The sequence below is a fragment of the Thalassophryne amazonica genome, chromosome 2 (genome assembly GCF_902500255.1).
Source record: "Thalassophryne amazonica chromosome 2, fThaAma1.1, whole genome shotgun sequence".
Classification (NCBI taxonomy): Eukaryota; Metazoa; Chordata; class Actinopteri; order Batrachoidiformes; family Batrachoididae; genus Thalassophryne; species Thalassophryne amazonica.
The window spans coordinates 17,876,922-17,891,372 of record NC_047104.1 but is presented as its reverse complement, the minus strand read 5'-3'; the positions used below and the strand labels follow the sequence as shown (position 1 = coordinate 17,891,372).

Genomic DNA, 14,451 nt, shown 5'->3' with positions numbered 1-14,451 from the left:
AGAAATGATCTGGTCGTTGCAGCCTGTCGATGACCGCTCAGTGTGCCGCGCGCCCTCCGCCGCTGTGGGCCGTCTTTAAAAAGGTTTTAACACTCCTTAATCTGTGTGACGCCGACAGAATCTTCACCGAAATCCATCTGAATCTTTCAAATGGTTTCCAACTGGCTGTCTCTAACAGTTTCTGAAAAAAATTTCATGGAGCAAAGCGGCAGCCTCTCAGCCATTTCCCTGACAATAAAAATCCGACGAGGGGGGTGGACCAGTGCTCACTCAAAGCCTGCCCACAGGTGAATGACACAACCGACAGGCGTGAAAAAACTCACGCATGCGCACGAAGGTTCAAGCTTGTCTGATGCAAGCGCACATGATTCAAATCCATATCGTTTTTGAAAAAAATAAAAAGGTCGGATAGTTTTCTCACAGACCTCGTATGTGAGCTTAAAACGTTCCCCTTGACACAAACTTAGACAGAAATACATATATCTGAAAAATCCAGAAGGATACATGTAGTTGTCAGGCAACATCTGGGCCGCTATTTATTACTACCAGACAGGTTCCAGGGTAACTAACTAGTACAGTATATCTACAGTGATTAAATCCTTACTTGGGTCTTCTCAGGAGGATGAAGAGTGCAAGGGTCGACTTTCACAGCTGGAGTGTGGGAAGGTCATTCATCGCCCTCTTCTGTTGTATTCCAGGAACTGCACTAAATTAAGGAAGTCCGATATTAATTTTCCAAAAGATCTTCCTACTTTGTGCTTTCAGGAAAGTCTGTGACGCCAGTAGTCCCACTGCTAAAAGTGTTCATGAGCTGCAAAACAAACGGGAAGAGAGTGTGTTTGTTCCAGTTTGGGTTGTATGCGCTTGCATGCATGTCATGTGTGTCACTGTCCAGGATAGGTGGGGTTGTGCGATGGAGAATGTGTGGCTATGTGCGGCTGAGAATGTGCATGTGTGTTTGTCAGTGGAAGCATGGCGTGGCGGTCAGTGGGCAGGCGGGTGGACAGCAGATCGTCTTCAGCCGCGTCACCTGGAGGAGAAGCAGAAACTCGTCACCACACATCTGCAGTGATCAAAGGACACAATAAAGTACGAAAAGCCACTTAAACATCACAAGTAAAAAACCAGCAGCTAGCTGAGCGATGATCTGAATATCTGTGGTCTTCCTGAACCAGTCCCTGAAACCGTCTCTGAGTCCAGCTCTCAGTGACTTTGTTCTGCATTGCTGCTGCCACCATTTTCTTTGTCAGCCAACTTTGATTTGATTATACGGCGTTAAGCTAAAGACATCCAGGTCACACATAAAACCAGGTCACCAAAACAGGCAAATGCCTTATACACAACCTGAATGAGTGTCGCGTTACTTTGATAAACTAACAGAAAACTGAGTTGTTGACAGTGTGTTGTGGTGCAGCTGGAACAAAAGTAGAGACCCTGATACAGGAATAGTTTTTAAGGGTTGCTCTGTGACCTACCATTTCCAGAATCCATGCTGGCCTGGTTCCCGGTGATGTGGTGCCAGTAGGCTGATCGGGGCAGGATGGCGGTGGGGGTGCAGGGATACGAACCAGTCTCAGAGCCCTGAGACATTAACTGGAAGCAACAAAGCCAGCGTTTAGACCATCGTCATTTATATGCTGGTATTTGCCTCTAAACCTCAACAACACTGACATGTACTGACAGGAAGCCATCAGCTCAGCCTCTTTGAATGCTGACGATGTCCAGTAAGCAGGAGTTGTATGTTTCACCATCATCACCAAGTACATTGTTGTGTTTTTGACAACTTTGTCTTCAAATCAACAGCATGAAACAGAGAAGTTGTCGAGTTGTCCTTCAGTCTGCTGGAAGCAAGCCAACCTTGAGGGGTTAAAAATGCAAAAAATGTATTTTAAATGTCTTCAAAAGTGGACCTTTACTCTAATGATCCGAGGAATTTCAAGAACCCCTTTATTTTTTGTGGAGACTGCTACCTGATTGGCCAGTAAGAAGGTCATATCACATCCACTGTTCATCAGAAACAGGACTGGTGTTGAAGTGGTGTGAGATGTTTTTAAAACTTTCGCTATGGCAGCTCTGTGCGTGTGCTGCATCACACTCTGTGCTTCTGAAACAGAGCGAGACTGATGCACACCGTTTATGATCTGTGTGAATAAATTAGGCTTGTTGCATATTTTAAGAGCATTAAATTGTTTTTAAAACCTGCATGCAGTGACGCAGCAGCAACCAGGAGTTTTTTCTAACCACTGACACTGAGTTTATAAAATGAAGCAGAATGAATGCGCACTTCTTTGGTGACTTGGTTGTAATCTGGCTGAATTTATCCTTTTTACACTTTGTGTTAATCGAGGGGTTACTCAGGGAGAATAATGAGGAGTCTTGCTCGCACTGTGAGGGAGCGTCAGCTTTGACATTTTGGCCATGTGGTTAGTTTCTTGGAGGGGCTGGAGATGGTGGTTGCCATCCATGACCCAAGGTGGTTCCATGGGCACACCTGGGCACATGATCGATAAAAAAGCCATCATTTGCCATCGTTATAATGGCTGAAATGTTTTGGTGTTCAGGTTCCACTCTGACCTGCACAGCACAGTGAATGTGTGTCCGTGCACACAGGTGTCTTCGCTGTGATCATGGGAACAGCGCTACTCCAACACATTACAAATAACAGATTACAAAAAACTTTATGTAAAAGTGTGCAATCGAGACATTAAGATGAAATAAGTGCTGAAGCTGCGTGTCCTCTGAGCAGCTTTGTCACGGCCCAGCAGAGGGACAAGTAGTGCAAAACAACTGAGAAAGACAAAGAATCCTGAGCAGACAGGACTGCCCAAATCACTTAAAAAAACAAAACAAAACAGCAAGATCACTAATACAAATACAAATTAGCAAGCAATTTCGAAGGTGGAAATGTTTGTAATTGTACCTCTGTGCATCACCACAGTGGAGCCGAAATTAAACCATCTATATCAACTCAATCAACTTTTTTTTTTATATAGCGCCAAATCACAACAAACAGTTGCCCCAAGGCGCTTTATATTGTAAGGCAAGGCCATACAGTAATTATGAAAAACCCCAACGGTCAAAACGACCCCCTGTGAGCAAGCACTTGGCTACAGTGGGAAGGAAAAACTCCCTTTTAACAGGAAGAAACCTCCAGCAGAACCAGGCTCAGGGAGGGGCAGTCTTCTGCTGGGACTGGTTGGGGCTGAGGGAGAGAACCAGGAAAAAGACATGCTGTGGAGGGGAGCAGAGATCGATCACTAATGATTAAATGCAGAGTGGTGCATACAGAGCAAAAAGAGAAAGAAACAGTGCATCATGGGAACCCCCCAGCAGTCTACGTCTATAGCAGCATAACTAAGGGATGGTTCAGGGTCACCCGATCCAGCCCTAACTATAAGCTTTAGCAAAAAGGAAAGTTTTAAGCCTAATCTTAAAAGTAGAGAGGGTGTCTGTCTCCCTGATCTGAATTGGGAGCTGGTTCCACAGGAGAGGAGCCTGAAAGCTGAAGGCTCTGCCTCCCATTCTACTCTTACAAACCCTAGGAACTACAAGTAAGCCTGCAGTCTGAGAGCGAAGCGCTCTATTGGGGTGATATGGTACTACGAGGTCCCTAAGATAAGATGGGACCTGATTATTCAAAACCTTATAAGTAAGAAGAAGAATTTTAAATTCTATTCTAGAATTAACAGGAAGCCAATGAAGAGAGGCCAACACGGGTGAGATATGCTCTCTCCTGCTAGTCCCCGTCAGTACTCTAGCTGCAGCATTTTGAATTAACTGAAGGCTTTTTAGGGAACTTTTAGGACAACCTGATAATAATGAATTACAATAGTCCAGCCTAGATGAAATAAATGCATGAATTAGTTTTTCAGCATCACTCTGAGACAAGACCTTTCTGATTTTAGAGATATTGCGTAAATGCAAAAAGGCAGTCCTCCTACATATTTGTTTAATATGCGCTTTGAATGACATATCCTGATCAAAAATGACTCCAAGATTTCTCACAGTATCACTAGAGGTCAGGGAAATGCCATCCAGAGTAAAGATCTGGTTAGACACCATGCTTCTAAGATTTGTGGGGCCAAGTACAATAACTTCAGTTTTATCTGAGTTTAAAAGCAGGAAATTAGAGGTCATCCATGTCTTTATGTCTGTAAGACAATCCTGCAGTTTAGCTAATTGGTGTGTGTCCTCTGGCTTCATGGATAGATAAAGCTGGGTATCATCTGCGTAACAATGAAAATTTAAGCAATACCGTCTAATAATACTGCCTAAGGGAAGCATGTATAAAGTGAATAAAATTGGTCCTAGCACAGAACCTTGTGGAACTCCATAATTAACTTTAGTCTGTGAAGAAGATTCCCCATTTACATGAACAAACTGTAATCTATTAGACAAATATGATTCAAACCACCGCAGCGCAGTGCCTTTAATACCTATGACATGCTCTAATCTCTGTAATAAAATTTTATGGTCAACAGTATCAAAAGCAGCACTGAGGTCCAACAGAACAAGCACAGAGATAAGTCCACTGTCCAAAGCCATAAGAAGATCATTTGTAACCTTCACTAATGCTGTTTCTGTACTATGATGAATTCTAAAACCTGACTGAACCTCTTCAAATAGACCATTCCTCTGCAGGTGATCAGTTAGCTGTTTTACAACTACCCTCTCAAGAATCTTTGAGAGAAAAGGAAGGTTGGAGATTGGCCTATAATTAGCTAAGATAGCTGGGTCAAGTGATGGCTTTTTAAGTAATGGTTTAATTACTGCCACCTTAAAAGCCTGTGGTACATAGCCAACTAACAAAGATAAGTTGATCATATTTAAGATTGAAGCATTAAATAATGGTAGGACTTCCTTGAACAGCCTGGCAGGAATGGGGTCTAATAAAAATGTTGATGGTTTGGATGAAGTAACTAATGAAAATAACTCAGACAGAACAATTGGAGAGAAAGAGTCTAACCAAATACCGGCATCACTGAAAGCAGCCAAAGATAACGATACATCTTTGGGATGGTTATGAGTAATTTTTTCTCTAATAGTCAAAATTTTGTTAGCAAAGAAAGTCATGAAGTCATTACTAGTTAAAGTTAATGGAATACTCAGCTCAATAGAGCTCTGACTCTTTGTCAGCCTGGCTACAGTGCTGAAAAGAAACCTGGGGTTGTTCTTATTTTCTTCAATTAGTGATGAGTAGAAAGATGTCCTAGCTTTACGGAGGGCTTTTTTATAGAGCAACAAACTCTTTTTCCAGGCTAAGTGAAGATCTTCTAAATTAGTGAGACGCCATTTCCTCTCCAACTTACGGGTTATCTGCTTTAAGCTATGAGTTTGTGAGTTATACCACGGAGTCAGACACTTCTGATTTAAAGCTCTCTTTTTCAGAGGAGCTACAGCATCCAAAGTTGTCTTCAATGAGGATGTAAAACTATTGACGAGATACTCTAACTCCCTTACAGAGTTTAGGTAGCTACTCTGCTCTGTGTTGGTATATGACATTAGAGAACATAAAGAAGGAATCATATTCTTAAACCTAGTTACAGCTCTTTCTGAAAGACTTCTAGTGTAATGAAACTTATTCCCCACTGCAGGGTAGTCCATCAGGGTAAATGTAAATGTTATTAAAAAATGATCAGACAGAAGGGAGTTTTCAGGGAATACTGTTAAGTCTTCTATTTCCATACCATAAGTCAAAACAAGATCTAAGATATGATTAAAGTGGTGGGTGGACTCATTTACTTTTTGAGCAAAGCCAATAGAGTCTAATAATAGATTAAATGCAGTGTTGAGGCTGTCATTCTCAGCATCTGTGTGGATGTTAAAATCGCCCACTATAATTATCTTATCTGAGCTAAGCACTAAGTCAGACAGAAGGTCTGAAAATTCACAGAGAAACTCACAGTAACGACCAGGTGGACGATAGATAATAACAAATAAAACTGGTTTTTGGGACTTCCAATTTGGATGGAAAAGACTAAGAGACAAGCTTTCAAATGAATTAAAGCCCTGTCTAGGTTTTTGATTAATTAATAAGCTGGAATGGAAGATTGCTGCTAATCCTCCGCCCCGGCCCGTGCTACGAGCATTCTGACAGTTAGTGTGACTCGGGGGTGTTGACTCATTTAAACTAACATATTCATCCTGCTGTAACCAGGTTTCTGTTAGGCAGAATAAATCAATACGTTGATCAATTATTATATCATTTACCAACAGGGACTTAGAAGAGAGAGACCTAATGTTTAATAGACCACATTTAACTGTTTTAGTCTGTGGTGCAGTTGAAGGTGCTATATTATTTTTTCTTTTTGAATTTTTTTGCTTAAATAGATTTTTGCTGGTTATTGGTGGTCTGGGAGCAGGCACCGTCTCTACAGGGATGGGGTAATGAGGGGATGGCAGGGGGAGAGAAGCTGCAGAGAGGTGTATAAGACCACAGCTCTGCCTCCTGGTCCCAACGCTAGACAGTCACAGTTTGGAGGATCCAAGAAAATTGGCCAGATTTCTAGAAATGAGAGCTGCTCCATCTAAAGTGGGATGGATGCCGTCTCTCCTAACAAGACCAGGTTTTCCCCAGAAGCTTTGCCAATTATCTATGAAGCCCACCTCATTTTTTGGACACCACTCAGACAGCCAGCAATTCAAGGAGAACATGCGGCTAAACATGTCACTCCCGGTCCGATTGGGGAGGGGCCCAGAGAAAACAACAGAGTCCGACATTGTTTTTGCAAAGTTACACACCAATTTAATGTTAATTTTAGTGACCTCCGATTGGCGTAACCGAGTGTCATTACTGCCGACGTGAATTACAATCTTACCAAATTTACGCTTAGCCTTAGCCAGCAATTTCAAATTTCCTTCAATGTCGCCTGCTCTGGCCCCCGGAAGACAACTGACAATGGTTGCTGGTGTCGCTAACCTCACATTTCTCAAAACAGAGTCGCCAATAACCAGAGTTTGATCCTCGGCGAGTGTATCGTCGAGTGGGGAAAAACGGTTAGAGATGTGAACGGGTTGACGGTGTACACGGGGCTTCTGTTTAGGGCTACGCTTCCTCCTCACAGTCACCCAGTCAGCCTGCTTTCCCGACTGCCCGGGATCTGCCAGGGGGGAACTAACGGCGGCTAAGCCACCTTGGTCCGCACCGACTACAGGGGCCTGGCTAGCTGTAGAATTTTCCACGGTGCGGAGCCGAGTCTCCAATTCGCCCAGCCTGGCCTCCAAAGCTACAAATAAGCTGCACTTATTACAAGTACCGTTACTGCTAAAGGAGGCCGAGGAACAACTAAACATTTCACAACCAGAGCAGAAAAGTGCGGGAGAGACAGGAGAAGCCGCCATGCTAAATCGGCTAAGAGCTAGTAGCTACGCAACCTAGCGGATTCCTAAAAACACGCAAAGTGAATAATGTGTAAATAATTTAGAGGTGATTCAGCAGAAGGACTGCTTTAGTTAAGGCACCAGACAGGCCATGAAGCAGCACAAGTAATGCACGGCAACAGCGAACGCACGACAACGGTGCAAAAATAAAAAAAAAAATCCACTAGACAGGCTGTGGAGCAGCACAGGTAACGCACGACAACAGTGCTAAAAAATAAAATAAAAATCCACTGGACAGGCTGTGGAGCAGCACAGGTAACGCATGACAACGGTGCTAAAATAAAATAAAAATCCACTAGACAGGCTGTGGAGCAGCACAGGTAACGCACGACAACAGTGCCAAAAAAATAAAATAAAAATCCACTGGACAGGCTGTGGAGCAGCACAGGTAACGCACGACAACAGTGCTAAAATAAAATAAAAATCGACTAGACAGGCTGTGGAGCAGCACAGGTAACGCACGACAACAGTGCTAAAAATAAAATAAAAATCGACTAGACAGGCTGTGGAGCAGCACAGGTAACGCACGACAACGGTGCTAAAATAAAATAAAAAATCCACTAGACAGGCTGTGGAGCAGCACAGGTAACGCACGACAACGGTGCTAAAATAAAATAAAAATCCACTAGACAGGCTGTGGAGCAGCACAGGTAACGCACGACAACAGTGCCAAAACAATAAAATAAAAATCCACTGGACAGGCTGTGGAGCAGCACAGGTAACGCACGACAACAGTGCCAAAACAATAAAATAAAAATCCACTGGACAGGCTGTGGAGCAGCACAGGTAACGCACGACAACAGTGCTAAAATAAAATAAAAATCGACTAGACAGGCTGTGGAGCAGCACAGGTAACGCACGACAACGGTGCTAAAATAAAATAAAAAATCCACTAGACAGGCTGTGGAGCAGCACAGGTAACGCACGACAACGGTGCTAAAATAAAATAAAAAATCCACTAGACAGGCTGTGGAGCAGCACAGGTAACGCACGACAACAGTGCTAAAAAATAAAATAAAAATAAAAACGAAAGCGTTAGCAAGCTAGTTAGCTTGCCAACGCTGATGAAAGTTAGCTGATAAAAGTGCTCCGTCACGACGTTTCGACCGTTAGAGGTCTTCTTTAGGCATTGGAGCACGGTGAAAAAGTAAAAAAAAAAGTAAAAAAGTCTTGAAAAAGACTGTTAGTTCAAAAGACTGTTAGTTCATCTATATGTGAGTGGATAAACTGTGCATTGTGACGCCTTTGTCTGTTGTCACTGCTCGATGATGGAGTGGCACCAAGAAGACTTTACAGAGAAGATAAGTCTAGACTCATGTCTCCCTGCACCAGAATGAAAGTTCAAAGCCTACACTACAAGAATGTCTTCATTGTTTCATTTCAGCTCTGCTGCAGTGGCTCACAAAAACAAAATTACAAAAACAAAGTCACAATCCAAATACTTATGGCCCTGACTGTGTGTGTTGCATTTTTCCCCTCATGATTCTGTGAAGGCTCTCAGTTGTCCAGGTGGTTTCCATAGTAGAGAAGCTTGAATCTTCGACTGGACTGGGTTGCTTGACGCGTGGACGTTTCGCTTCTAATCGTAGAAGCTTCCTCAGCTAAAATTCTCTAGCTTCTACGAAATGTCCTCGCGTCAAGCAACTCAGTCCAGTTGAAGATTCAAGCTTCTCTACTTTCCCCTCATGAACAAAATGAAGTAAGCAAGACAAAAGCACGGGCAAGACAGACAGCAGCAGCTGCACTGCTGTGGACATCTATCAGCTGAGACACTGTGACAGAGATGAGTCGGACCCGAACACAGGCCTAATGAGGCCAGTGGACGTTAAACACACAGACACACAAATCCATAAGTCAGTGACCACTGATGTGCTGCCACGTCTCACCCTCTGGGTGTGTGTGTGTGAGAGAGACATGTGAGCACACAGAAGAAGCAGCAGCAGCAGCTTCTCACCCTGCTGCTTTTCTCCAGCTCCAGCAGGACTTTTTTGTGGTGCTCAGCGATGGCCAGTGTGGAGGAGTGAACCCTCTGGTAGATCTGCTCTCCCTCTCGGGTCTGGAAGGTGTAGAGTCCTTCACCACTGTCACACATCCTGCACACAACAGGAAGTCCACATCAGTGTGAGTGTGGCTTGGACTGGACATAAATACAAGATATAAAACATTGAATCCCAGTCACTGATGCTGGAATTTGAAATGCTCATCCTTTTTTAAACTTAATTTTTATTTACTATTTATCAACAACAGTGTGATGTATACATTTCTGTATCTGTGTACATTTAAATGTACATAAAATGTTAAATGTAAACTCCCAAACATTCAAAGAAAGGGGGGGACGACCCCAGATAATATCGTTGCTTAGCAACTGCAACACAACGTTTAAAAAAAACATGCAATATGTATCAAGAAAGGGTGATAATATGACATGTGTATAGACGGAGCAAAAAGAAAGGATCAGACAGGGACCACAAAGTAACCCTCTCACTCCAAGAAGGATCTGCACCAAGAATCAGCAGGCTTGATGTCTTTAATCTTGTACAAGCAAATACGAAATAAATTTACTAAATTAATCTGACAATAGAAGCAAATGGTCCAGGTGAGTCGCATCAACACAACATACCAGAGACAAACTGACAAAAACCGACAAGGTTAACCAAAGCCACACCTCATCTGGCAGAGACACCTCATCCACAGGCCCTGACCGTCTTTTCTGGAGTATAGTCATAGTTTTTTGCTAGTTTGGGAGGTCCAATATACAACCCCAATTCCATTGAAGTTGGGACATTGAGTAAAATGTAAATAAAAACAGAGTACAATGATTTGCAAATCCTCTTCAACCTATATTCAATTGAATACACCACAAAGACAAGATTTTTCAAAAAAGCCGGGACAGGGGCAACAAAAGACTGGGAAAGTTGATGAATGCTCAAAGAACACCTGTTTAGAACATTCCACAGGTGAACAGGTTATTTTGAAACAGGTGAGTGTTCATGATTGGGTATAAAAGGAGCATCCCCAAAAGGCTCAGCCATTCACAAGCAAAGATGGGGCTAGGATCACCACTTTGTGAACGTGTGTGAAAAAATAGTCCAACAGTTTAAGAACAATGTTTCTCAATGTTCAATTGCAAGGAATTTAGGGATTCCATCATCTACAGTCCATAATATAATCAGAAGATTCAGAGAATCTGGGGAACTTTCTACACGTGAGCGGCAAGGCTGAAAACCAACAATGAATGCCCGTGACCTTCGATCCCTCAGGCGGCACTGCTTTAAAAACCAACATCATTGTGTAAAGGATCTTACTGCGTGGGCTCATGAACACTTCAGAAAACCATTGTAGTTACCACTGTTAAGTCAAAGGAATTGACTGTAGACCTCCGAGACAGGACTGTCTCAAGGCACAAATCTGGTGAAGGGTACAGAAACATTTCTGCTCCTCTGAAGGGCCCACTCAGCACAGTGGTCTCCATCAACCATAAACTGAAGAAGTTCAGATCCACCAGGACTCTTCCTTGCCAACCGTCTAAACTGAGCAATCAGGGGAGAAGGGCCTTAATCAGGGAGGTGACCAAGAACTCGATCGTCACTCTGTCAGAGCTCCAGCATTCCTCTGTGGAGAGAGGAGAAACTTCCAGAAGGACAACCATCTCTGCAGCAATTCACCAATCAGGCCTGTATGGTAGAGTGGCCAAACAGAAGCCACACCTTAGTAAAAGGCACATGGCAGCCTGCCTGGAGTTTGCCAAAAGACACCTGAAGGACTCTCAGAGCATGAGAAACAAAATTCTCTGGTCTTACTGGACAACGATTGAACTCTTTGGCGTGAATGCCAGGCATCATGTTTGGACAAAACCAGGCGCCATCCCTACAGTGAAGCATGGTGGTGGCAGCATCATGCTGTGGGGATGATTTTCAGCAGCAGGAACTGGGAGACTAGTCAGGATTGAGGGAAATATGAATGCAGCAATGTACAGAGACATCCTGGATGAAAACCTGCTCCTGAGTGCTCTTGACCTCAGACTGGGGGATGACAGTTCATCTTTCAGCAGGACAATGACCCTAAGCACACAGCCAAGATATCAAAGAATGGCTTCAGGACAACTCTGTGAATGTCCTTGAGGGGTCCAGCCAGAGCCCAGACCTGAATCTGACTGAACATCTCTGGAGAGATCTGAAAATGGCTGTGCACCGTCGCTCCCCATCCAACCTGATGGAGCTTGAAAGGTGCTGCAAAGAGGAATGGGCAAAACTGCCCAAAGATAGGTGCACCAAGCTTGGGCATCATATTCTAGAAGACCTGAGGCTGTAATTGCTGCCAAAGGTGCATCAACAAAGTATTGAGCAAAGGGTGTGAATACTCATGTACATTTGATTTCTTAGTATTTTATTTTTAATAAATGAGCAAAAATTAGGGAAAATAAATTGTTTTCATGTTGTCATTATGGGGTGTTGTGAGTAGAATTTTGAGAAAAATGCATTTACTCCATTCTGGAATAAGCCTGTAAAATAAAATGTGGAAAAAGTGATATGCTGTGAATACTTTCTGGTTGTACCGCATGTTTTTCTCCTCAAAAGGCATTTTTTTGACATGTGCGACTTACACAAGTGTGAAGAATCCTCTGGAAAATATTTCACTGTTCTGCGCATGTGTGGACTATTGTGCACTGTGGTCTTGTCAGTGCCCAGCTGGGTTACTTTCCTGTTTTTGTTATAATGGTCAGCTAGTGTCTTTTGCTGTTGCTTTGCTTGTGTGCTGCCTTTTGTCTGTGGTGTTCGCATCAGTGGCTTTGATCTGTGGTTTAAACATTTCTTTGTTGCTTCGTTACCTCGTGAGTTTTTATTTCCAGCATTAACCGGCCTTTATTACACCTTTATAGCAGCTGCTAATTAGCCTGGAACTTTAAAAAGGGGACGTCACCTCCACTGAGGCTGTCAATAGGAGGTCAGGTTTGGGACCATGTGCTGGGGTTGCAAGTTGCTACATCCACTATATTACAGAACCACCTTGAGTCCTGGATGGCAACCACCCAGGCAGACAACAGGTCATTTCCCACCTCTCCCTCTGCCACAAGCAGGTGAAATGTGGGGGTCTCCTTAGTCTTTTCCAGCTACTGGAGTCCCCAAAACTGTCTAGATAAGTAAATGTCTCCACAAGTTCAACACTCTACATTTCTGATGGCCTAATCCAGGAAGGCATTGAAACCCTGAATCCATGACAAGCACAAATCCAGACACTGTAATTCCTTACTCAGCTATTTAAGTGCTGTAGGAGCTCCACCAATTCTGAAAAGATTACTGCAGTTGTGAAGTCGAGGTCAGCAAGCCTTTCCTTGCCAACAAAAGCACCAAAGTCACTGGTTTCCACAACCTGATCCAACATTCAATGCATGCAAGTGACAAAAATGTAGGAACCAGAACTCAGCCCTGCGGAACACCAGAATTCACTGATAAGAAGCCAGCGTCTACTCAGGCGTCACACAGCACTCACTGGCATTGGCCAGCAATGCTATGCAGATGGTTGTTAGGGATCACACAAATTCTCAGGATATCCCAATGAGCAGCCCAGGTCAAAACAAATGCTTTCATCAATCAGCACAGGCTGCATTCAATCAGGTTGGAAGGAGTTGATGGTTGACTTCTTGGGTGTGGAGCCAGACTGCTCCTGTGTTCTGTAATGCTGCTGTAGTTGTCATCCAGGCAATCATTTTTTTCCTTTCCAGTGTGAGAAGATAACTTCTGCTCAGTCAGCTGGGATGACACCTGTCTCCTAGATTGGAATAAAGTTTGTTTGCAATGCCAAGAGAACATCAATACAAGTAGTCAAGTTGAAAGAAGTCAGATTTAAGGGCCAGGAACTGGAAGAGCTTGTAGGACTATGACCCCAGACAGACAAGATCAAACCATGTTTTGAAAAATCAGAATCCTTGAACCCACCTTTCTCACTGTTATGATCATCATCCTACAGACGATGAATTTTGGGAAACATCACCCCACGTGTCTATGCCTTCACATCCAGCAGTCCAGTCCAAGTTATACTGGGATGGTGCCATCTGCCATCAAACCACCACAGATGGAGACCACAGACCACAGGAGTTCATCCCTTCTCAGAAAACTCCTTATGCCCCCAAAACAAATTAAACTGCCATTAACAACAGACCCCCCGTGTGTGCAAGTCTCTTTCAGCCGAGTGTGCCAGTGATGGAGTGCAACAGTTCTGCTTTCAGACACGCAAAGAAGACTGATTGTTTGACTGACTGACTGACTGACTGACTGTGTTGCAAAAATCACATCACCTTCATCCTCAGTCTGCATTATGTCACGTAAAGCACCTTTAGCTCAGAACACACAGACAGCACACTATTCCAAACTCATACACTGAGTCAAAATGATTCATTCCTCAGACATGAAAACCAGAGAATCCACGAAACCAAGCGATGTAACGTATCGACTGACTGGAGCACGGCCTCATGGGACGTCTGTGATGAACTCCATTTAAAAATATACAGAGGTGAGACAGGACATCCAACCTACAGCCAGGGGGCGCTCACACACACACAAGCGCATGTGCAGACACAGACACACAGAAACAGAAACACAAGTACACGTGCACACACACACACACACACACACACACACACACACACACACACATAAGCACACACACACACGTGCGCACAGATACACACAAACACACACACAATCAGACACATGCATACAGACACACACTGATCTGACCAATACTGGACAAAGGTCCCCTGTCAACCTTCCTCTGCTTCTCACAGTCACATGACCTCAGTTCTGGACTCACCGTCCAGCTTCAAACGTGAATCGGGTGGCATCACGTCCGTAGCGCCGCAGGGAGCAGAGTGGCCAGGTGACCAGCTTGGTACGTGGGTTGTGAATGTCCCATAAGTAGATGTTCTCATGGGTGATCTGCATCATGCACTCCCCGTAGATGTCCAGGTTGGGACAGGGGAGGATGAAGACGTTAAAACGCTCTGAGGAGAGACGGAAAGGAACAAGAGGAGATAATCTCAGTCACAGATGTACAAAGACTCAGGGTAAAGAG

General features: G+C 43.8%; 1 protein-coding gene across 1 annotated transcript in view; it reads right to left on the bottom strand.

Annotated features, from left to right (window-relative positions):
• Window positions 1–507: 507 nt before the first annotated feature.
• dok4 (docking protein 4) overlaps window positions 508–14,451 on the bottom strand; it is a 183,725-nt gene continuing 169,781 nt past the window's right edge. The window contains exons 5-8 of the mRNA XM_034183934.1: window positions 14,191–14,380; window positions 9,335–9,473; window positions 1,476–1,593; window positions 508–1,030 (exon numbers count right to left, since the gene is read on the bottom strand). Of these exons, the coding sequence (XP_034039825.1) occupies window positions 885–1,030; window positions 1,476–1,593; window positions 9,335–9,473; window positions 14,191–14,380 (593 nt within the window). The 3' untranslated portion in view covers window positions 508–884. The remainder of the gene's footprint in view (window positions 1,031–1,475; window positions 1,594–9,334; window positions 9,474–14,190; window positions 14,381–14,451) is intronic.